The sequence below is a fragment of the Oncorhynchus mykiss genome, chromosome 28 (genome assembly GCF_057628025.1).
Source record: "Oncorhynchus mykiss isolate SJ-2025 chromosome 28, ASM5762802v1, whole genome shotgun sequence".
NCBI lineage: Eukaryota > Metazoa > Chordata > Actinopteri > Salmoniformes > Salmonidae > Oncorhynchus > Oncorhynchus mykiss.
In genome coordinates this window covers 4,447,501-4,472,500 of record NC_143049.1, presented here as the reverse complement: position 1 = coordinate 4,472,500, position 25,000 = coordinate 4,447,501, and the positions used below count along the sequence as shown (strand labels likewise).

The window sequence follows — 25,000 nt, the reverse complement described above, 5'->3', positions numbered from 1 at the left end:
ATTTTGAAAGTATGACGTTGACGTGATCAGTCCAATGAAAGCTGCTGTAGATATAATGTGATTTAATGTCATTTTATCTGTGGCCAATGACCTTGAGCCATCTTGGATAGGCACTTCTAATGTAACTCTATGGCAGCACCCAAGGGGCTTGTATTTTCGAGCTCTACCCTTAGATTTGGAGGTGACGTAGTGTCCCCATGAGTGACAGAATACTGAGCCAATCACGGCGCAACTAGAGAACATTACCAACCCCTACGCTGTGTCTTTTCCACTGGCTGTCCCACCACCACAGAAAGCACTGAGCTGCAGTAGGCTGAAACACCTGCATTTTGGAGCTGCCTTATGCAAGAAAGCAAAAAAAAAGTTTGTATGCGACTTAATTAACTTACTTACAATATTTTTTACATTGTTTGCAAACTGATATGTGAACACGTATTAATGACAAAATAACATGCAAAACAGGCATCCCCGCAAAAAAAATGTTTTTATTTGTTGCTAGAAAGGTGGGTCTCAAAACATGCTCTGAATGACTGGTCGCGACTGGTTATAAACAATGTACAGAATGCAAGAGAACAATGTAGACAGAGCTAAGATTTTCACCAAAGCAGCGCTAAATATATCACAATGTTTAATGGGTACTTAATCATGATAGGGCAACGGTTGACATCGCCCAACCTTAGTTAGCTACAGTAGTTAGCTACTGCCATCAAGTTGTTAAACTATTGATACTTTTTAAAAGATGACTGATTATTGTATGGGATCAATATACAAACGTTTGGAGAAAGATATCTTGAAAAAAAACATTTTGATTGAGTAAATTTATTTATTGGTTTATTTTCTTTTCGATAAGAGACTAAAATTAAATAAATTGAAGGTTATTTGTTGATGTAAATTTTTTTATAACAATTTGTGACATTAGATTTTGGGTGGGGTCACAAAAAATGGGTGTAGACACATGATGTATTTGAAATTCCATGATCAGACCTTCATGATCATAATACAAAACTGCATTAACTGTCAAGTCTAGACACGGCCAGAGAGAGGGAGGGGGGAGAGAAAGACAGGGGAGAGAGAGACCAAGGAAAAGAGAGAGAAAGAATGAAAGACCAAGGGAGGGAGCAAGAAAGTGCTGTTGAAGAGATAGAAAGAAAAGAAGAGAGATTGAGAAGGGCAGAAATAACTGATGATGAGATATGGAGGGAAGGAGAGCGAGATTAGGGAAGGAAAGAGTCTGTGTGCCACAGCAGATAGAGAAATTCTCCCAGAAAGAGAGAGAGAGAGAGAGAGAGAGAGAGACAGAGAGAGAGAGAGAGACAGAGAGAGAGAGAGAGACAGAGAGAACTGCAACACAGGTTCCCATTTCGTCAGCAGCTATGTTCAGTCTCTGAACTCATGATCCTCAGCCACACAGTATTGGATTAGAATAACTATTTCGTAACTGTTGACGCATTCCCTCTCGGGAAGCTCACGGCATTCCCCTCATATCTATAATACATTCTTCAACGGATGATCAATTGAAAAGGACTGTAGATTTAAAAGGGCTGACTTTTAAGCCTTTCCTTTGCACATCAAAACAACTTTTCAGAAGAAAGGCATTTTTACCTTGTACTGTGTGACATAACAGTCTGTCTGTAAGTGGTTTATCTTGGAAACCTGTCATTAGGCTTGTTTTTGTCCTTTACCAAGAGACACCACTGAGAATACTGTACTCACAGAGCCCTACCTTAGAGCAAACACAAAGAGACAGAGGATGAGTGAGTGAGTGAGTGAGTGAGTGAGTGAGTGAGTGAGTGAGTGAGTAAAAAGAGAGAAGGAGAAGGAAGCGAACGTAGAGAGATTAAAATGGGATGAGACCCAACAAAACCCAACCAAACCCTAATATTACTCTTTACAATCTGTATGTATGTATGTATGTGTGTGTGTGTGTGTGTGTGTATGTGTGTGCGTGCGTGCGTGCGTGTGTGTATGTGTAAGTGTGTGTGTGTAAGTGTGTTTGTGTGTGTGTATGTGTGTGTGTATGTGTATGTATGTATGTGTGTGTGTGTGTGTGTGTGTGTGTGTGTGTGTGTGTGTATGTGTATGTGTGTGTGTGTAAATGTGTATGTGTGTGTGTGTGTGTGTGTCCAGACAGCTCTTCATCCTCACCATGTGTATGGGTGTGCCGGTCAGGTCCCTCTCTGTGACCAGTCGGTCCTGGTCAGTGACGTACAGTCCCTTCTGTGCCAGGGCCTGGATGATGGCGTTGTGTCCCAGCAGAGGTTTGACGGCATCGCTGCGGAGGATGAGGCTCCCCGCCCGGCAGTAGAGCTCTGCAGACAGCAGCAGGCATGCCACCGGGGGCTTCAGGTGCTCCTGACTGTACTGGTCCCTGTAGAAAGGGTCCACCAGCTCCTCCGGGACCGCATCTGTGAAGGGAAAGAAGAGGAGTTAGTGTGGTGATACGATGAACATAGTTTCTCTGAAAGAGGGGGCCAGATTACTTTGGGGGTATGATAACTGTCAACTGGGGACGTGTCTGTGGAGGGAGCGGGTACAGGTAGAGCTGGGACGATAAACCCCAAATTATCAACACATTATCAACACCATACCAATCACTTATCACAGGCATTACGATAAGTAGCCTATACTAGAGAAATGTGAAGTTTGAAATAGGTTTGCTAATATGGGTGATTGTTAATGGGACAATTGATTGCTACAACCATCAGACTAGTAGTAGTAGTTTAAAGGACACTTTTTTTCAACTGTGGTGCACATTAACCTTATAAACTTCTCATTCTATTTATTGCTATCGTATCAATTCAGGCAATTTATCTCGATATGGATTCTTGTCCATGTCGCCCAGTTCTAGCTACCTACGGGTTAGTGTGGACATATGATAAACAGAGTTTCTCTGGGAGGACGTGAGGATGGGTGGGCTACATAAGTAACATTATAGTCAGCTCATTTTGGGCTGTCCGTGGAGAGAGGGGAAACAGGTTACTTTGGTGAAACAATAACTGACATGACTGTACTGGCCCCTGCAGAATGAGTCCACTGTGATGGCAACAGGCGTGCCTGTGCGAGCCCCACTCTCCCATTGCACACATGCTTCTCTCACACACGGATCTTAGGCCTTCTCCATTGACGGCGTGCTTAAGAGTGTGTGTGTGTGTGTGTGTATATGCATTAGGCTTGGGCGGTATATCATTTATCTCCAGCAGAGGGCTCTAGCTCCGCATCTCATTTGCAAACTTACTAGCTAAGTGGCTTCTTGCTTACAGCAGAGACAATCAATCTCCTCCTGGATCAAGATTGATTTTTTTTTCTCTATTAATTTGTTACATTTGTAAAGAAATAGCGCCCTTTGTGTGCACTGACGGTAACACCGTATACACCGGTATGGTACAGGAATGGTGTGTGTGTGTGTGAGACAGAGAGAGAGAGGCTATTCTTTGTCTGTTGACTCACATGCTAAATCTGATTTACTTTATCTTTATCTTCAAAATAGCCAGACACACACACACACACACACACACACTCAGGGGCAAAGAGTACAAGACTTTCTGCTCTTCTCTGGTGTGTGCCATCACATGATGTGTCAAGGGGTCCAAAGAGTGTTTTTGAGGCTGAGAAAGGGACGGAAGGGGTTGAAAGTTGGGCTGGGAATTGCCAGGGACCTCACCATGCGATTTTATCACCATACTTGGGTGCCGATACAACATGTGTGGCGATTCTCACGATTCTATATGTATTACGATTCGATACTGCAATTTTATTGCGATTTCACGTTCCAAACATATTGCCTTGCTGCAGAGACACATTTTCTGCAGAGAAAATTAGTTTTGATCAGTCATGGAAATAAAAGTGCTGAAAACATTCTCACTATTTAAAGTGAAACAGACAGCATTGTAGCTAAATTAAATAGTATTATTTAATTTATATATATATACACCCCCAGGAAGAATATCTTTTAAAAACATTTTCTGTCAAGCAAGTATTTAGACATTTTCATCAATTCTTAAAATGTTTGGGAATGACGTATACTGTACTAAGGCATTTGTGAAAACTCTATAGCAATACAGAATGGGAAAGCAGCTGTGCGTTTGGACAATTAACTGCATTAATAAAACCTGAACCATTTGTCTTGTCCAGGACCAGAGTTGATGCAGACCGGTGCACCAAAGCCAGTCAGAGATACAGTAGGCCTTTATTTGCCACACAGGCCTGCCATCATTCACTTTGAACTGGACTGTGTGTTTACAGGCAGTAGGCCCTGCCATCATTCACTTTGAACTGGACTGTGTGTTTACAGGCAGTAGGCCCTGCCATCATTCACTTTGAACTGGACTGTGTGTTTACAGGCAGTAGGGCCTGCCATCATTCACGTTGAACTAGACTGTGTGTTTACAGGCAGTAGGCCCTGCCGTCATTCACTTTGAACTGGACTGTGTGTTTACAGGCAGTAGGGCCTGTCATCATTCACTTTGAACTGGACTGTGTGTTTACAGGCAGTAGGGCCTGAGATCATTCACTTTGAACTGGACTATGTGTTTACAGGCAGTAGGCCCTGCCGTCATTCACTTTGAACTGGACTGTGTGTTTACAGGCAGTAGGGCCTGTCATCATTCACTTTGAACTGGACTGTGTGTTTACAGGCAGTAGGGCCTGCCATCATTCACTTTGAACTGGACTGTGTGTTTACAGGCAGTAGGGCCTGTCATCATTCACTTTGAACTGGACTGTGTGTTTACAGGCAGTAAGCCCTGCCGTCATTCACTTTGAACTGGACTGTGTGTTTACAGGCAGTAGGGCCTGTCATCATTCACTTTGAACTGGACTGTGTGTTTACAGGCAGTAGGGCCTGTCATCATTCACTTGAACTGGACTGTGTGTTTACAGGCAGTAGGGCCTGACATCATTCACTTTGAACTGGACTGTGTGTTTACAGGCAGTAGGGCCTGCCATCATTCACTGTGAACTGGACTGTGTGTTTACAGGCAGTAGGGCCTGTCATCATTCACTTTGAACTGAACTGTGTGTTTACAGGCAGTAGGCCCTGCCGTCATTCACTTTGAACTGGACTGTGTGTTTACAGGCAGTAGGCCCTGTCATCATTCCCTATGAACTGGACTGTGTGTTTACAGGCAGTAGGGCCTGCCGTCATTCACTTTGAACTGGACTGTGTGTTTACAGGCAGTAGGGCCTGTCATCATTCACTTTGAACTGGACTGTGTGTTTACAGGCAGTAGGCCCTGCCATCATTCACGTTGAACTAGACTGTGTGTTTACAGGCAGTAGGCCCTGCCGTCATTCACTTTGAACTGGACTGTGTGTTTACAGGCAGTAGGGCCTGTCATCATTCACTTTGAACTGGACTGTGTGTTTACAGGCAGTAGGCCCTGCCATCATTCACGTTGAACTAGACTGTGTGTTTACAGGCAGTAGGCCCTGTCATCATTCCCTATGAACTGGACTGTGTGTTTACAGGCAGTAGGGCCTGTCATCATTCACTATGAACTGGACTGTGTGTTTACAGGCAGTAGGGCCTGAGATCATTCACTTTGAACTGGACTGTGTGTTTACAGGCAGTAGGGCCTGTCATCATTCACTTTGAACTGGACTGTGTGTTTACAGGCAGTAGGGCCTGTCATCATTCACTTTGAACTGGACTGTGTGTTTACAGGCAGTAGGCCCTGCCGTCATTCACTTTGAACTGGACTGTGTGTTTACAGGCAGTAGGGCCTGCCATCATTCACTTTGAACTGGACTGTGTGTTTACAGGCAGTAGGGCCTGTCATCATTCACTTTGAACTGGACTGTGTGTTTACAGGCAGTAGGTCCTGCCATCATTCACTTTGAACTGGACTGTGTGTTTACAGGCAGTAGGACCTGTCATCATTCACTTTGAACTGGACTGTGTGTTTACAGGCAGGTAAACCCTCTCAAACTTTTTGAATTTGTTGGCCGTCAAAATTGCACTGATAAACGATGGGGAATTGTAGCCTCCTCGTCCTTCTGCAGCCTCCTCGTCCTTCTGCAGCTTGCCTGCCAACAATGCATGCTTGTCCCAACCAAGCACCCAAAGCTAATTGGCTAGCTACTTCCAGACACAAATGAGAGAACACCCCACTCTGACCATTTTACTCGCCCTAGCAGAGCTGGTTAGGCTGTTTACGTGTTATCTAGATCGTTCGTGACTAACTCTTACTTTCTTTGCCTACGTTAACTGACACCGGTCAGTCATATTCAGTGGGTGTTACGTTAGTAAATTCATTAGTTATTCTGGGCTCTGGCACACTCAGATGAGAGTACTCTGAAATTGGAGTAGATAGCGAGAGTGAATTTGTGTTATCCAGTTAGCCATATGCTAACTGGATAACAGTCGTTCAGGTTCTTGCTAGCTAACCAAATGACACCTGCATCTCTAGCTGTGTAAAGTATAGCCACCAAAAAACAATATTAGGGGAAAAAGTCAGTCACTCACCCACTCCAATGACATCCTGCTAGCAGCTAGCTAGCTATCTAGCTAACGTTAGGGTCCATGTTTTTAGCTTGCTACATAAATAGATGCGCTAGCCTATTAGCTACGCTATGACTGACTTGTGATCTTTGCCCTTGTATTGACATTTCCAGTCTTAGTTAAATTTGTCCATTTTGTCCAAAATATTGAGCCATTGACACTGAAACAGTGCACCCTGAATGGAGGCAGCAACAATGTACCAGGCCAGCTGTGATTTACAACCTCATAGCAATGCTTTTTGGACTACCAAGAAATGTATTGGTGAATTATATCAGTCATGCATTGAACCGCATCCATCTACTCTGGCAAACATGGAATGTAGAGTCAAATAGAACATATATTTTTAAAACCTCTTATAATGTTGGTTTTGTTGCATAAACTGGGAATTTGATATGTTTTATTGATATTATGACTATCTGTTTCTTTCATAACTGCAAAGTAGTTAAAACTCTGTCAGTTCCACTTTAAAAAGATGATGAAGAATGAGCGATAGGATGAAAAATACCAGCATTTTGACACAGGTACAGCCAACTAGCGCTAGCTAACGCTACCTAGCGAGAAAATATATATATATATATATATATATGTTATATATAATTTTTGGACTAATCAATATAATATTGTCTGTAACTGTATCGATTTCCCACCATCCCTAGTTGAAAGGGTGCGTATAGGGTAATGAGGGCGTTTGTGGTGTGTTTGTGTGTGTGTGCATACCTGGTGTGCGTGAGGTCATTTCCCCTCGCCATGACTGTGAATCACAGGCACAAACAGGGGGAAACAGGAGACAGGGCAGGCATCTTAAACGTGTATGATTACATATTTGTGATCATTTCTGAGTGGTCCCTACAGCGTACCATCGCAAATACAGTGCCTTGCGAAAGTATTCGGCCCCCTTGAACTTTGCAACCTTTTGCCACATTTCAGGCTTCAAACATAAAGATATAAAACGGTATTTTTTTGTGAAGAATCAACAACAAGTGGGACACAATCATGAAGTGGAACGACATTTATTGGATATTTCAAACTTTTTTAACAAAAATTGGGCGTGCAAAATTATTCAGCCCCCTTAAGTTAATACTTTGTAGCGCCACCTTTTGCTGCGATTTAACCTCTTAGAGCTCTAGGGGCGCTATTTCATTTTTGGATAAAAAACGTTCCCGTTTTAAGCGCGATATTTTGTCACGAAAAGATGCTCGACTATGCATATTCTTGACAGTTTTGGAAAGAAAACACTCTGAAGTTTCAGAATCTGCAAAGATTTTGTCTGTAAGTGCCCCAGAACTCATTCTACAGGCGAAACCAAGATGATGCATCACCCAGGAATTAGCAGAATTTCTGAAGCTCTGTTTTCCATTCTCTCCTTATATGGCTGTGATTGCGCAAGGAATGAGCCTACACTTTCTGTCGTTCGCCCAAGGTCTTAGCAGCATTGTGACGTATTTGTAGGCATATCATTGGAAGATTGGCCATAAGAGACTACATTTTCCAGAGGTCCGCCCGGTGTCCTTTGTCTAAATTTGTGCGTAATCTTCAGGTGCGGTCATTTTCTCCTGGGATTCAGGAGAGAAAGCATGTGTCCAAGAACGATGTATCAATGAAGAGATATGTGAAAAACACCTTGAGGATTGATTCTAAACAACGTTTGCCATGTTTTCAGTCGATATTATGGAGTTAATTTGGAAAAAAGTTTGCGTTTTGAGGACTGAATTTATGGATTTTTTTTGGTAGCCAAATGTGATGTATAAAACGGAGCTATTTCTAATACACAAGGAATCTTTTTGGAAAAACTGAGCATCTGCTATCTAACTGAGAGTATCCTCATTGAAAACATCAGAAGTTCTTCAAAGGTAAATGATTTTATTTGAAGGCTTTTATGTTTTTGTTAATGTTGCGTGCTGGATGCTAACGCTAATGCTAACGCTAAATGCTAACGCGAAATGCTAACTCTAGCTAGCTACTTTTACACAAATGATTGTTTTCCTATGGTTGAGAAGCATATTTTGAAAATCTGAGATGACAGTGTTGTTTACAAAAGGCTAAGCTTGAGAGATGGCATATTTATTTCATTTCATTTGCGATTTTCATAAATAGTTAACGTTGTGTTATGCTAATGAGCTTGCTGATAGATTTACACAATCCTGGATACAGGGGTTTTTTCATAGCTAAACGTGACGCAGAAAACGGAGCGATTTGTCCTAAACAAATAATCTTTCAGGAAAAACTGAACATTTGCTATCTGAGAGTCTCCTCATTGAAAACATCTGAAGTTCTTCAAAGGTAAATGATTTTTTTGAATGCTTTTCTGTTTTTTTGTGTAAATGTTGCCAGCTGAATGCTAATGCTAAATGCTACGTTAGCCATCAATACTGTTACACAAATGCTTGTTTTGCAATGGTTGAGAAGCATATTTTGAAAATCTGAGATGACAGTGTTGTTAACAAAAGGCTAAGCTTGAGAGCTAGCATATTTATTTCATTTCATTTGCGATTTTCATGAATAGTTAACGTTGCGTTATGGTAATGAGCTTGAGTCTGTATTCACGAACCCGGATCCGGGATGGGGAGATCAGAAAGGTTAAGCTGTAAGTCGCTTGGGGTATGTATCAGTTTTGCACATCGAGAGACTGAAATTTTTCCCATTCCTCCTTGCAAAACAGCTCGAGCTCAGTGAGGTTGGATGGAGAGCATTTGTGAACAGCAGTTTTCAGTTCTTTCCACAGATTCTCGATTGGATTCAGGCCTGGACTTTGACTTGGCCATTCTAACACCTGGATATGTTTATTTTTGAACCATTACATTGTAGATTTTGCTTTATGTTTTGGATCATTGTCTTGTTGGAAGACAAATCTCCGTCCCAGTCTCAGGTCTTTTGCAGACTCCATCAGGTTTTCTTCCAGAATGGTCCTGTATTTGGCTCCATCCATCTTCCCATCAATTTTAACCATCTTCCCTGTCCCTGCTGAAGAAAAGCAGGCCCAAACCATGATGCTGCCACCACCATGTTTGACAGTGGGGATGGTGTGTTCAGGGTGATGAGCTGTGTTGCTTTTACGCCAAGCATAACGTTTTGCATTGTTGCCAAAAAGTTCAATTTTGGTTTCATCTGACCAGAGCACCTTCTTCCACATGTTTGGTGTGTCTCCCAGGTGGCTTGTGGCAAACTTTAAACAACACTTTTTATGGATATCTTTAAGAAATGGCTTTCTTCTTGCCACTCTTCCATAAAGGCCAGATGTGTGCAATATACGACTGATTGTTGTCCTATGGACAGAGTCTCCCACCTCAGCTGTAGATCTCTGCAGTTCATCCAGAGTGATCATGGGCCTCTTGGCTGCATCTCTGATCAGTCTTCTCCTTGTATGAGCTGAAAGTTTAGAGGGACGGCCAGGTCTTGGTAGATTTGCAGTGGTCTGATACTCCTTCCATTTCAATATTATCGCTTGCACAGTGCTCCTTGGGATGTTTAAAGCTTGGGAAATCTTTTTGTATCCAAATCCGGCTTTAAACTTCTTCACAACAGTATCTCGGACCTGCCTGGTATGTTCCTTGTTCTTCATGATGCTCTCTGAGCTTTTAACGGACCTCTGAGACTATCACAGTGCAGGTGCATTTATACGGAGACTTGATTACACACAGGTGGATTGTATTTATCATCATTAGTCATTTAGGTCAACATTGGATCATTCAGAGATCCTCACTGAACTTCTGGAGAGAGTTTGCTGCACTGAAAGTAAAGGGGCTGAATAATTTTGCACGCCCAATTTTTCAGTTTTTGATTTGTTAAAAAAGTTTGAAATATCCAATAAATGTCGTTCCACTTCATGATTGTGTCCCACTTGTTGTTGATTCTTCACAAAAAAATACAGTTTTATATCTTTATGTTTGAAGCCTGAAATGTGGCAAAAGGTCGCAAAGTTCAAGGGGGCCGAATACTTTCGCAAGGCACTGTAAGTCCCACAGTTGACAGTGCATGTCAGAGCAAAAACCAAGGTCGAAGGAATTGTCCGTAGAGCTCCGAGACAGGATTGTGTCGAGGCACAGATCTGGGGAAGGGTACCAAAACCTTTCTGCAGCATTGAAGGTCTCTAAGAACACATTGGACTCCATCATTCTGAAATGGAAGAAGTTTGGAACCACCGAGACTCTTCCTAGAACTGGACGCCCAGCCAAACTAAGCAATGTGGGAAGAAGAGCCTTGGTCAGGGAGGCAACCAAGAACCTGATGGTCACTCTGACAGAGCTCCAGTGTTCCTCTGTGGAGATGGGAGAACCTTCCAGAAGGACAACTATCTCTACAGCACCACCAATCAGGCCTTTATGGTAGAGTGGCCAGACGGAAGCCACTCCTCAGTAAAACGCACATGACAGCCTGCTTGGATTTGCCAAAAGGCACCTAAATTACTCTCAAACCATGAGAAACAAGATTCTCTGGTCTGATGAAACCAAGATTGAAATCTTTGGCCTGAATGCCAAGCATCACATCTGGAGAAAACCTGACACCACCCCTACAGTGAAGCATGGTGGTGGCAGCATCAGGCTGTAGAGATGTTTTTCAGCGGCAGGGACTGAGAGACTAGTCAGGATCGAGGGAAAGATAAACGGAGAATAGTACAGAGAGATCTTTGATGAAAACCTGCTCCAGAGCACTCAGGACCTCAGACTGCGGCGAAGGCTCGCCTTCTAACAGGACAATGACCCTAAGCACACAGCCAAGACAACGCAGGAGTGGCATCGGGACAAGTCTCTGAATGTCCTTGAGTGACTCAGGCAGAGCCCGGACTTGAACCCGATCTAACATCTCTGGAGAGACCTGAAAATAGCTCTGCAGAAACGCTCCCCCTCCACCTGACAGAGCTTGAGAGGATCTGCAGAGAAGAATGGAAGAAACTCCCCAAATGCAGGTCTGCCAAACTTGTAGCGTCATACCCAGAAGACTTAAGGCTGTAAATGCTGCCAAAGGTGCTTCAACAAAGTACTAAGTAAAGGGTCTGAATACTTATGTTAATGTGTTATTATTCATTTATTTTTTTATACATTTGTTTTAAAAACTAAAAACCTTTTTTTGCTTTGTCATTCTGGGGTATTGTGTGTAGATTGATGAGGATAAAAAATAAATAAAAAATTTGAATAAGGCTGTAACTTAACAAAATGTGGAAAAAGTCAAGGGGTCTGAATACTATCCGAATGTACTGTACATACATACTGTGTGCTACAGTAGAAACGATAACACGACATACAGAAACTATAATGATAACGTAATAAGGCACTTACTTTGATAGGAACTCACACGTCCAAAGGTATTACTAGTAAGGAAAACAACATTGAAGGCAATGCGGGTGCCAGCCGGGAAAATGTACCGGGGGGCAAAAAGTTATTTTCTGACTAGAGATGCCCAAATGCCTGCATACTTGATCTGGGGAAACTCTGGGGAAGTGCTTAGGCTCTCCTTGAAGAGAGAAGTTTGTTCGGCTCAGCAAAGCCTCAAACATAAATTGACCGCAACAGGGAAATGGGCTTCTTCTTTGTGAATGAATGAGGAGGCGGAACACACCTCAATTCAAACTGTTGTTAGAAAATAAAACTTGTTAAAAAATCATTTGAAATGGACAAGTTGAAACATAGCCTATAGATAATTAGCAGGCAGCCTTGGTTTGAGGCAGCGTAGGTTAACTCTCCTTTTGCATAACAATCCCACTTTGGAACAGTGAGTGTATTCTGACATTACACGCATAAAAAAACTCACGCTGGGGCGACCGACAAAGGTTAGTCCTTAATCCGTCCAATAGGCTTAATTTGTTTTTGCCCGATTGAACATTTATTCTGCAATGTATTCACAATATCATTTTTTACGATATTATCTCGATTCTATGACTCCAAGTATGGATCGTGATAAATCGTGATATATATAGAATAGCAATGCATCGGGACACCTAAGTATGGTGATCATATTGTAGGACTTGGTAAAACGAGAGTGCTATTAGCCTAGTGAATGGAGAGGTCAGAGAGCTAGGCAGGCAGACACTTCTGAAGACGTGGGCTACTCGGCCTGGATGGTGGACTGGCGAAAAGGAACCGGGGTGTACAGCGGACACTGTGGCCTACTTGTAGGAAAGGCAGACGTGTACAATGTATTTTTACAGGAGGTAAAACTAAAAAAATGGGGTTAGGGTTATAGTGTATCATTTCCGACATAAGTGAGGACTCTTCATCCCCTATCAGCAGATTACATTTCTTCCAAGGAGGGTTCAGAAGCTCATTTCGAAAGTGTGTTCTCACCCAGAAAGACGAAAGTGGGCTATTTCCGACAATGGCGGGTGTTTACCATTCCAACAACCACTTAACAGCCAGTCACTTCAGCAGCTAGTCACAATAACGGTCTGTCCCCACTATAAAGTCCCCATACTGTCCCCACTCCCCACTATAACACCCCGTCATAACCCTGAGAGGGTGGACAAAAGCTCCTATGACCTCACATAGCCTCCTAAAACAGCACCAATGCCAAATACAGTAGTAACACAGTCTACTACACATCTTTATCTGGACGGTACCTTATGCTGTACAATGTTAACAGAGTCTTGCCATGTAAGTGCTGCTAGAAGAAATGGTGCTATAAAGAACCAAACAGGGGGTTCTATGGCTTGGTTCATATGGCCCTCAAAAATGTTCTATAAGATCAACAAAGCACCCTTCTTTTTAACAGTGTGGAGTGCAGATACAACCTTCACAGAGTAAGTGGGCTTTAGTTTTCCACAAGTTCATCAAACGCTGCCGCGTCAAGGAAAACCCCTCTCCTTTGTGTCTGCCATCAAGCAGGAAATAGACAGGAAGTAGCTGCCGCAGGAAGTCCAAACACGAGACCTGGAATATCGACCGTTACCGTGCCGACCACAGGAGTCGTCCAATTGAGGCACAGCACAGGGAGGGAACATTAAAGAATGTACACCAGTCAGCAACATTACTTGTCTGTTACTATGCAGTTATTACTTTCTTAGAAACCTGTGTAGCCTATATCGGCAGTTGATAATGTCTGATTCAAAACACTGGGTTACTTCGCTGAGAAATAACTAGATATATTTTAGCAGTGGCTTTCAGAGGTAACATTTTTGTTCAGTTGCTCACTATGCCAATTCATGTTGGACTCCTTCTTTTCCAATGCAGTACGAACATCAATTAAGTCAGACCAAAGTATACTAGAAATGTTGTCACTCACATTGATTGTGGCTAATGAATTCACACGTTACTAGACTAATTAACGTTAGTGCTCAGAGCCCGTATGTAAAGCTGAAGCATCTTCTGTTGGTCCTTCCATTGGGCCCAGTCTCCAGCCTGGAGGCCTCTGCATTGTGATGTAACTGAGACAAATGCTGCCACTCTAGACTGGGTCTCCACGACGTCAACACACCACAGATGTTACAGAGACAGGAGAGAAGAGTAGGGTCTGAGGAGAGCACCAAATACAACAGCTGCTCACAAAGCGGTTTAGACCCCCCCCCCCCTCCCCCCCGCCCACTACAAATGTTGAAGACTGAAGTTAGACCGTGAGATCTTGTTGCAAAGAGAGAGTGAGATGAGAAAGAGATAGCGGGCGAGCCAGAGAGAGCATTGGGACCTAGTCAGGGATCCAGTACCAGACAGGAAAGCAGAAAACACAGATGCCTTTGGTCAAAAATGTGTCATAATAGAGGACAACATTTAGTGAGTGTGTATGTGTCCGTACATGCTCTTATGGTCACGCTTATAGTCCTTTCCTTTGTCTAGGCTATATTTCAGCTGATCTACATCAGTGATCAGCATGCATTTTGAATGGGAGAGATTGTTTTTGGAATTGTCTGCATTACGTGGGTCAAACTACTGTCAGAACCATAGTAACTAGACCAAACGTGGCTGTGTGTGTAAACTAAGACTTGGTTGATGAATTGGGCCACCGTTCTCATGGTGCTGGAAGGAAACAGTAATGTGTGTCACCAGGAGGGACAGGAAAAGAACCCAGTCCTGGTATGCTAATAGCCTGCAGTCCTCTATGACAGAGTAGTGCGGGGAGGGGAGCAGTGGACAGGGCTTTCCACCATTTTATACACTTGAGAAAAGCGTACAAATGACATGCTGGAAACTATAGGAGGAGCTACCTAGTCTATGTGCTTAGCATAGTGTCGCGTGGCCATTGAACGTGAGAATCCTTGGCTCCCAAGGCTAGCTGCAGCATAACCCCCTCTCTCTCTCTCTGTCCATTATTACCATACACAGACCGAGCAGATGGTAGTTAAGAGTGTAGCCTCATTAAAAAACTTCCGTAGAGAGCTGGAGTCAGTCAACCTCCAAGCCCAGAGCCAGCCGGCTGGAATTACTGACTTCGTAGGGCTGCCTACTGGCCAAGGCCAAGCCTTCCCCCAACTACACTGGTAGCAGATTTTAATTTAGGCTAAGTGTTGCCTGTCATCCAGAAACGCTACTCTAAATGTTTTCTGTTCACATTCTAATTTCAACCACCCAGTGAAGTAACAACTGTGTTATTGTCAAGTCACATGGAATGATCCAATAAGGCCTGAGGTATATTTATTTAACAAGGCAAGTCAGTTAAGAACAAATTAATATTTTCAACGATGGCCTAGGAACAGTGGGTTAACTGCCTTGTTCTGGGGCAGAACGACAGATGTTTACCTTGTCGGGGATTTGATCTTGCAACCTTGCGGTTACTAGTCTAACGCTCTAACCACTAGGCTACCTGTATATGGCCAATAAATGTACAACTGCTAAGGGATGTTCTTACGCACGACGCATCACGGAGAGCCTGGATACAGCCCTTAGCCGTGGTATATTGGCCATCTACCGCAAACCCCCGAGGTGCCTTATTGCTATTATAAACTGGTTACCAACGTAATTAGAATAGTAAAAAGTATTTGTTTGTCATACCCATGGTATACAGTCTGATATACCACGGCTTTCAGACAATCAGCATTCAGGGATCAAACCACCCAGATTACAATACTGTTTAGATGTTTCATCAACCTGTATATGGCCATGTGGCCATTACTGTGAACATCAGGAACCAGCTGCAGTTACTGATCAATCAAATGCCACAGACATCAATGCAGATGGGAGAATAAGTACATGATCAACAACAGCAACAGCGTCCTCTGCCGTGTTCATAACAGAAAAACCGGAGATATTGGACAAACGTGCAACAGTTAGTCTGTCCATCCCCTGCACTTCTCCTCGGACACAGACCGTCAATTAGAGAGCCCTGGTGGGACTAATACAATGACTAATTAGCATGTTTAATTGTCGCTCGCGGTGAAGATGATGTTTCAACAAGGCTATATTGGGGCCAAATAACACATTCTTAACACAGATAAGACATGCTCTCTTGGCCCACCGGAAATACCGAGGTTAATTATGATAAACCCTCTGAAGATGCGCGCACTGACACAATTTGTCCAAATGTTGCATCACATTTGACACATTTCCACCCCAATATTCAGAAAACAAAAAAAAGGGCGCCACCTACCTGAGCCGAAGGCTTTGGCCACAAGCCATGTCAAACTACAGTATATTTTGGCCCTTGTGAAATCATAGTGATCAAAAGCCTTGATCGAGGGCACGATAAAGGTCCGCCTCAACGCCTTGGTATCTGCCGCACCGCTCATCTTCACGGCTGGCGCGCTCGGCCTCCTTTACAGAGAGGGAGATGGTCGGTTAGCTCGTGGAATTCTACCGGCGGCAGATGACATCCCGTCCAAAGGAATTCGATGCAGCAAAACTGTTCTTTCCGTTCAAACTTTAAATGCGTTATCTAGCCAAATACCGACTGGACACCGTTATAATTCCCCACACTCAGATATATTGTGGCTCCTTCCCGTGGTCCTTATACGTTCACCGTTTTATTTCCATGTGTCCGATACTCTCAGTACGACACGAGAATTCCAGCCAGGCAACTGCAGTAGTTTTGGGGATTTTCATCCATTGATTCCCTGACATTATCTTCAGGGATGCCAAGCATACCGTGGCTATGTTTATCTACGAAACGGGTAGCGCATTTGCCCGAATTCTATTCACTGGAACAGTTGAATTACAAGGTATAAGTAAACGGAAAAGGTTGTCCTTGTCCAGAATTGTTCTTCATAACTGTTTTTAGTTTTTCCTCTCCCTCGATCACGGCGGCGTCTCCCCTGCGCTTTTCCTGCCGCACTGGCCTCAGAGGCGAGCGCCCCCAGAGCGCCTGCGCGGTCCACCCAGAAGTTCCACAGCGGTCCACCCAGAAGTTCCACAGACACAGTGCTGGATACAGTGCTGGATACACTGTTGGATACAGTACTGGATACAGTGTATCAAGTATCTTGTGAAATTCCCGCCTGACGTGTTTCCTCTGCACTTGGAATGCCACTAGGTCTACGCTCAGTATGCCCAAAAATTTATACTACAACAATTACCTTTGACGTAGTTATGCTGCATTGAATTAAACTTGTTTCAAGCATGGTTACTTTTGGTCGTATAGCCCACGTGATTAGGAGCTTGGATTACTTACAATAACTGTGTGATGACCTAAAGAGGACGTATAGGGTGGTATACTGTAATAATCAAAGCAGGGTGAATTTCAGTGCTGTGAAATTATATTCACTAATCTTTATTTAACCTTTTGCTACTATACTAATAATATATGCCATTTAGAAGACATTTTTATCCAAAGCATGCATACGTTTTCTTATCATGTTAGTCTCATCACGATAACATTTCTTTTTCAAAACCCTGGGAATAGGACTGGCGATTCTGGTCGGAGATGTGGCAAGCAGAACATGAGAGGTTTGAGGTGTTCTGATCCTGAATCAGTGGTTTGGGTTCAGGGCAGAGAAGGCTTTGGATGAAGACAGTTAAAACAATAGGCATTTCAGACAGGAAGGGGTTATTTCTTTAAGACACACTGCCTTTTACATTCAACGTCTGTTCTATACATATAGTCCATTTTAGTAGATGCTCTGTTCCAGAGTACTGGTCCCTCAGTTGCATACTGGTCCCCCATGGGAATCAAACCCGCAACCCTGGCTTTGCAAGCACCATGCTCTACCAACTGAGCCACACAGGACCACTGCACTACCCTACCAAGCAAAAGAGCAGTAACTGTACATTTGGTCAAAAATGAGTTATTGACATTAAATACATGCGGACAAATATCATTGTGTTGTGTTATTATTTTATATATTTTTTATTTAACTAGGCAAGTCAGTTAATAACAGATTCCTACTTGCAATGACGGCCTACCCCGGGCAACTCTAGGTATATTGTGTGCCGCCCTATGGGACTCCCAATCATGGCCGGTTGTGATACAGCCTGGAATCAAACCTGGGTCTGTAGTGACACTGAGATGAGGTGCCTTAGACCACTGCGCCACTCAGTAAACACAAGAAGTTACAGTGAAACCAAAGAAAAAGGCAGTAACTGCCATCACACATGTCAGTTAGTGCCTTTTACCATGGTTTCACTGAGCTTTGGGCTCCAGTGTCTACGGTTTACCTTGGTTTCACTGAGCTTTGGGCTCCAGTGTCTACGGTTTACCTTGGTTTCACTGAGCTTTGGGCTCCAGTGTCTACGGTTTACCTTGGTTTCACTGAGCTTTGGGCTCCAGTGTCAACGGTTTACCTTGGTTTCACTGAGCTTTGGGCTCCAGTGTCTACGGTTTACCTTGGTTTCACTGAGCTTTGGGCTGCAGTGTCTACAGTTTACCTTGATTTCACTGAGCTTTGGGCTCCAGTGTCTACGGTTTACCTTGGTTTCACTGAGCTTTGGGCTGCAGTGTCTACAGTTTACCTTGGTTTCACAGAGCTTTGGGCTGCAGTGTCTACGGTTTACCTTGGTTTCACTGAGCTTTGGGCTCCAGTGTCTACAGTTTACCTTGGTTTCATTGAGCTTTGGGCTCCAGTGTCTACGGTTTACCTTGGTTTCACTGAGCTTTGGGCTTCAGTGTCTACAGTTTACCTAGGTTTCACTGAGCTTTGGGCTCCAGTGTCTACGGTTTACCTTGGTTTCACTGAGCTTTGGGCTCCAGTTTCTACGGTTTACCTTGGTTTCACTGAGCTTCAGTGTCTACGGTTTACCTTGGTTTCACTGAGCTTTGGGCTCCAGTGTCTACGGTTTACCTTGGTTTCACTGAGCTTTGGGCTCCAGTGTCTACAGTTTACCTAGGTTTCACTGAGCTTTGGGCTCCAGTGTCTACAGTTTACCTTGGTTTCACTGAGCTTTGGGCTCCGGTGTCTACGGTTTACCTTGGTTTCACTGAGCTTTGGGCTCCAGTGTCTACGGTTTACCTTGGTTTCACTGAGCTTTGTGCTCCAGTGTCTAAGGTTTACCTTGATTTCACTGAGCTTTGGGCTCCAGTGTCTACGGTTTACCTTGGTTTCACTGAGCTTTGGGCTGCAGTGTCTACAGTTTACCTTGGTTTCACTGAGCTTTGGACTGCAGTGTCTACGGTTTACCTTGGTTTCACTGAGCTTTGGGCTCCAGTGTCTACAGTTTACCTAGGTTTCACTGAGCTTTGGGCTCCAGTGTCTACAGTTTACCTTGGTTTCACTGAGCTTTGTGCTCCAGTGTCTAATGTTTACCTTGGTTTCACTGAGCTTTGGGCTCCAGTGTCTACGGTTTACCTTGGTTTCACTGAGCTTTGGGCTCCAGTGTCTACGATTTACCTTGGTTTCACTGAGCTTTGGGCTGCAGTGTCTAATGTTTACCTTGGTTTCACTGAGCTTTGGGCTCCAGTGTCTACGGTTTACCTTGGTTTCACTGAGCTTTGGGCTCCAGTGTCTACGATTTACCTTGGTTTCACTGAGCTTTGGGCTGCAGTGTCTACAGTTTACCTTGGTTTCACTGAGGTTTGGACTGCAGTGTCTACGGTTTACCTTGGTTTCACTGAGCTTTGGGCTCCAGTGTCTACGGTTGACCTCTGTATTATTTATTGTTCTTTGCTGATACAAGTATCAAACTATATGACACTGAAGGCAGTAACTGCTATCTAGGGTCGAAGGTCATATCAGAGGTCAGGGTCAATATGAATAAAAATAATGACCTCATAGGAAGACAACAGATAACCACATCTCCAATGATCTGCCTACAGTTGATCTGGCTGCACAATAAAACAACTTTGAAGTCATTTTTCTCAGTTTCACTCTATGAGCAGTTACTGCTCTGTTGCTTGGTAGGGCAGTATAGTGGTGCTACCTGGATGATTGTGCAGTTTGCAGTTCTTTTCCCCAGTACTCACATACTGACATGTTACATCATTGCCTCTCAGTGGGCAGTATTGGTATGTACATCTTCTAACTTTGATGGGACTTTTTTATTCAATGCCCATTAGATGGCAGTCCTTAGCTACTTCTTCCAACAAAACTTCCACATCAGTGATTCTACAGAACCCAGTTTGGATAACTGTTCCTGAATGCTTCAACAACGCCAAAGGAAATTTACAGAACAGCATGTGTATGTGTACTGTGTTGTGGTGTGTGAAGTACTGTGAGAAAGTGAGGTTTGCACTGCAGATAAAGTGTGGATACAGCTTGATGGAATAATAAGACAGACTTTCTATGGGGTCAAATTTAGAAAACTGCTAACAAGAAGAAAATGAGAGAGATCCTCAACCCCACAGTGGCCATAATAACCCCTCATATAAGAACATAGATCTGGTTATTTTTAAACATGGAGAGAACCTCCTAGCCTGTATTTACCAGGGGTGGGTCTATTGGGTCATACAGGACAGAGGACAGGGCTACCATCTGCTCTCTGGCAGATATGGATGTACACGTTCCTGTTCTGGTGGGGATCCTGTCCTTGCTAAAGCATGGTGTGACCACTATATAGAGAGAGGATTCTATTGGGACAGTGGTTAGTCCCTGTTCTGGTGGGGATCCTGTCCTTGCACGCACACGCACACTTGCACACACACACACACACACACACACACACACACACACACACACACACACACACACACACACACACACACACACACACACACACACACGCACACACACACGCACACACGCACACACGCACACACACGCAGGTGCGCAAGTGCTCACACACACACACGCAGGTGCGCAAGTGCTCACACACACACACACACACACACACACACACACACACACACACACACACACACACACACACACACACACACACACACACACACACACACACACTTACAGAAAGGACTACAGCTTCAGGATCCTCCGCACACTCATACTCATTACACAACTTGCCAACTCATCAGTTCTTATTAGGGTCAGTCCCTTTACAAAGTGACACATTCTCCTAACAGATGTATTACTCAGCCCTGCAGTCAGATGGCCTTAAGCATGAGGCTCAACACTGTAGCTCTACAGCATAAACAGGCAACAAATGCCACTTCTGCAGTTTCACAGCCTTTAGTGCAGCCATTTCAGCATCGTATGGCTTAGGCTATAACAGGTCATCTTTGTCTAGGCCTATAACAGTTTATTATATGCAATACCAGTATTATTACATTACAGTTTTTTTCGATTGCTAAACGACAGTGGACACAACTGGAGTCACATGTGCAAAACTCTAACTACAGTCTGCACAGCAGCAGTTCATGTGGACCAAACTCTAGTTCGTTTTTCATTGCTTGAACACAGTTTTCAAAACTCTACACACTTATCCCATGACTTTAACCACAACCTGCACAACACTGTGGATTTACAGCACTTTGTTCAAATGCAAACACACTGCTGTCAAAACTGTGAACCACACATTCAAAACGGAATAGATTTCAGCCTTGTGCCTTTCAAACACTGCTGATTGCAATTTCAGCTGAAAGGCTAAGCAGGTGTCTTGTTTTAGACTTGTTAGTGAACACACACACATATTACAGTATATATAGGTAGAGCTCAGAAAGACTCATTTTGGAAATGGAACAAGGAAGATGGGTTCGTGGAGGGAGAAGGGTGGCAGGGAGAGGGCGGATGCGTGGAGGAAGACAAAGAAGACAAAGAGCTGTTATTTCAGATGAAATAATGGCTACACTTATAGACCATGTCGTGAACCATGGTCTCTCATTGAGAGAGGCAGGGTTGAGGGTGCAACCCAATCTGCAAAGATCCACAGTGGCATTTGTAATGCGAATTTTCCATCATGCAAACAGGTGAGAGTTACATCCTTACAGTAAATTAAAACATTACAGGAATCTATTTTGTATTGCAATTATAGAATATTTACACAGATATATATTACAGTAAGTTTGACTGTAAAATATATTTTTACAACAGGACCCAAAGGCTGCCCCCAACAGGGGGAAGAGGAAAAATATTTTCAGATGCGCAGGAAAATGCTATTGTTGACATGGTTGTTGTCAACAATGCAATAAAACTGCGGGAGATTCAAGATAGAGTGCTGGCTGATAATGATATGTTTGAAAATGTTAATTCTTCACAACAACTATTGCTCGAGTCCTAAAGAAACACCAAGTTACAATGAAACAGTTAGACACTGTACCGTTCGAGAGACCAATATACCAATATGTCCAGGTAAGACGTCTGAGGTTACGTACACAGCTATACAAAATATTTACAGTAAAAAAAACACTAGCATTTCTACAGTAAAACTGTGCACTTACTGTTTTTCAGAGAGTAATGGAGGTGGAAGCACTGGAAAGACCACATTAATTTGTATTTATCGATGAAGCTGGATTTAACCTTGCCAAAACATGGCGCAGAGGAAGGAATGTTATAGGTCAAAGGGCCACTGTGGAGGTTCCAGGCCAAAGGGGGGGAAATATCACCATGTGTGCTGCAATGGCCAATGATGGTTTGCTTCTCAACACACCACTCATTGGCCCATACAACACAGAAAGGCTTATAGCTTTCCTTGAACAGCTCTATGCTCAGCTAGTGCCAGCAGAACAGGGGGAGCCAGTAAGAAACCCCCAAGTTTTTGTCATAGTTTGCGATAACGTTGCTTTTCACCACTCTGCAGCTGTCACAGATTGGTTTGCAGCACATCACAGATTTATGGTTTTGTACCTGCCTGCATATTCACCCTTTCTCAACCCAATAGAGGAGTTTTTCTCTGCCTGTAGGTGGAAAGTGTTTGGTCAACACCCACATGACCAAATTTCTCTTTTGGAAGCCTTGCGTGCCGGATGTGAGGACACGAGTCCAGAGGACTGCCAGGGATGGATAAGGCACTCCAGAAGGTTCTTCCCCAGGTGCATGGCAAGAGAAAACATTAGATGTGATGTTGAAGAAAACCTGTGGCCTGATGCTAGAGAGAGACAGGATTAGCCCCTCAATTATTTGTTCGAATTACAGTATGTACTTTTAGTTTCTACCTTTTTTCTCTCATTACTGTAATTCCGTAAATTACTACAGACTATTGAAGCAAACTGCTAATTTGAATTTACCTTAAAGAATTATGTTCTAAAAATTTTAATAAATCATGTGAAAGAATGTCACTCTTTTCTTTGAAGAAAATATTACTTTGTATGAAGTCACTGAAATTGTTCAAACTGTAAAGATGAAAAGTTTGTACTTTCTGTATTGGTGTTTGATGCTAGTGTTTTTACTCTCAGTGTGTTCTGAGTGACAGTGTGTGTTGTCTCAGTGAGGGTTGTGCATAGTGTTTGGCTGCACTGAGCGTGTTTTGAGCCATGTGTTAAGAGTTGTGTTGCTTGGAATGAGTTTTGCAGGTGATGTGAACTGTTTAGCTCAGGTGACTGTTGGTAGTGCAGACTGTAGTTAGAGTTTTGCACGTGACTCCAGTTGTGCCCACTGTCGTTTAGCAATCGAAAAAAACTGTAATTATCAGTTCACACACACACACCCAATGGACATACACTGCACCCACACCATGCACTTGATAGAAAATACAATCAGCGAATAATCAACAACACTTTTTGAATTAGTCAAACTGGTAAAGCTTTCTCATTGTCATTTGTATGTAATAACAAATTACATGTTAATACCTTGCTAATATGCAAAAATGACCAAATGAAGCCTACATTGTCTTACATAGTATATTACTGTGACATTGTGGTGTATGTTGTGTACGTTCTGAGCGTGGGAGAGAGATCTGGGGGGCGAGCAGCTAGAGGTCCCGTATAAGAGGCTTTGGTGGAGACGTGAAAAGGGGGCCCGTTTCTTGGTAAGAGACATGGATTAGGATAAAAGAGGTATGAGTGGGGGATGCTCTCTTTCTTTATCTGTGTCGCTCACTCTCTCCATCTCTCCCACAGTCACTGCATCGTCCCCATTCAACATGAGATAGAGGGAAAGAAAGGTACAATGACAGACATAGATAGAGAGCGAGAGAAAGGGATACAAAGACAGGAAGAAGGATCGAGAGACAGAAGGATCGAGAGAGAGTAAGGGATACAAAGACAGGAAGAAAGATCGAGAGACAGAAGGCTCAGGAGAGAGAAAGGGATACAAAGACAGGAAGAAGGATCGAGAGACAGAAGGCTCGAGAGAGAGAGAGAGAGAAAGGGATACAAAGACAGGAAGAAGGATCGAGAGACAGAAGGCTCGAGAGAGAGAGAGAAAGGGATACAAAGACAGGAAGAAGGATAGAGAGACAGAAGGATCAAGAGAGAGAAAGAGAGAGAGGGCAGTGTTGAGACCTCGTGCGACCGATATTGTTCCTCTTTAGAATGCATTATAAGAGAGTGGCAGCAGAGGAAACTGCTCTTTCCCAGGTCCTCATTCCTCACACATGCTAAGAGAATTTAACAGTCTCTCCTGATAGGCCACAACACATCATCACACACACACCATCATACACACATACTGAGACAAGCACTCACACACACACACCATCATACACACATACTAAGACAAGCACTCACACACACACGATCATACACACATTCTGAGACAAGCATTCACACACACACACAATATCATATACACATACTGAGACAAGCATTCACACAAACACACCATCATAAACACACACTAATACACACAGACTGAGACAAGCAATCACACATAGACACACTATCATACACACACACTGAGATAAGCACTCACACACACACAATCATACACACATAATGACACAAGCACTCACACACACACACACACACACACACACACACACACACACACACACACACACACACACACACACACACACACACACACACACACACACACACACACACACACACACACCATCATACACACATACACACACCATCATACACACACACGGAGACAAGCACTCACACAAACACACACACACACACACACACACACACAAACACACACACACACACACACACACACACACACACACACACCCACACACACACCATCATACACACATACTGAGACAAGCACTCACACACACACCACCATACACACAACATCAAACACACCATCATACACACATACACACACCATCATACACACACACTGAGACAAGCACTCACACACACACACACACAAACACACACACACACACACACACACACACACACACACAAACACACACACACACACAC

At 43.5% G+C, this 25,000-nt stretch overlaps 1 protein-coding gene across 9 annotated transcripts in view; it reads right to left on the bottom strand.

Moving 5' to 3' along the window:
* The window catches only part of LOC110508359 (calmodulin-regulated spectrin-associated protein 2), a 71,136-nt gene extending 53,478 nt beyond the window's left edge, over positions 1-17,658 (bottom strand). For all 9 annotated transcript variants that reach the window (XM_090225910.1, XM_090225914.1, XM_036966836.2 and 6 more), the window contains exons 1-2: positions 16,007-17,658; positions 2,146-2,405 (exon numbers count right to left, since the gene is read on the bottom strand). In XM_090225910.1, coding sequence (XP_090082036.1) covers positions 2,146-2,405; positions 16,007-16,145 — 399 coding nt within the window. In that variant the 5' untranslated portion in view covers positions 16,146-17,658. The remainder of the gene's footprint in view (positions 1-2,145; positions 2,406-16,006) is intronic.
* Between the last annotated feature and the right edge of the window lie 7,342 nt (positions 17,659-25,000).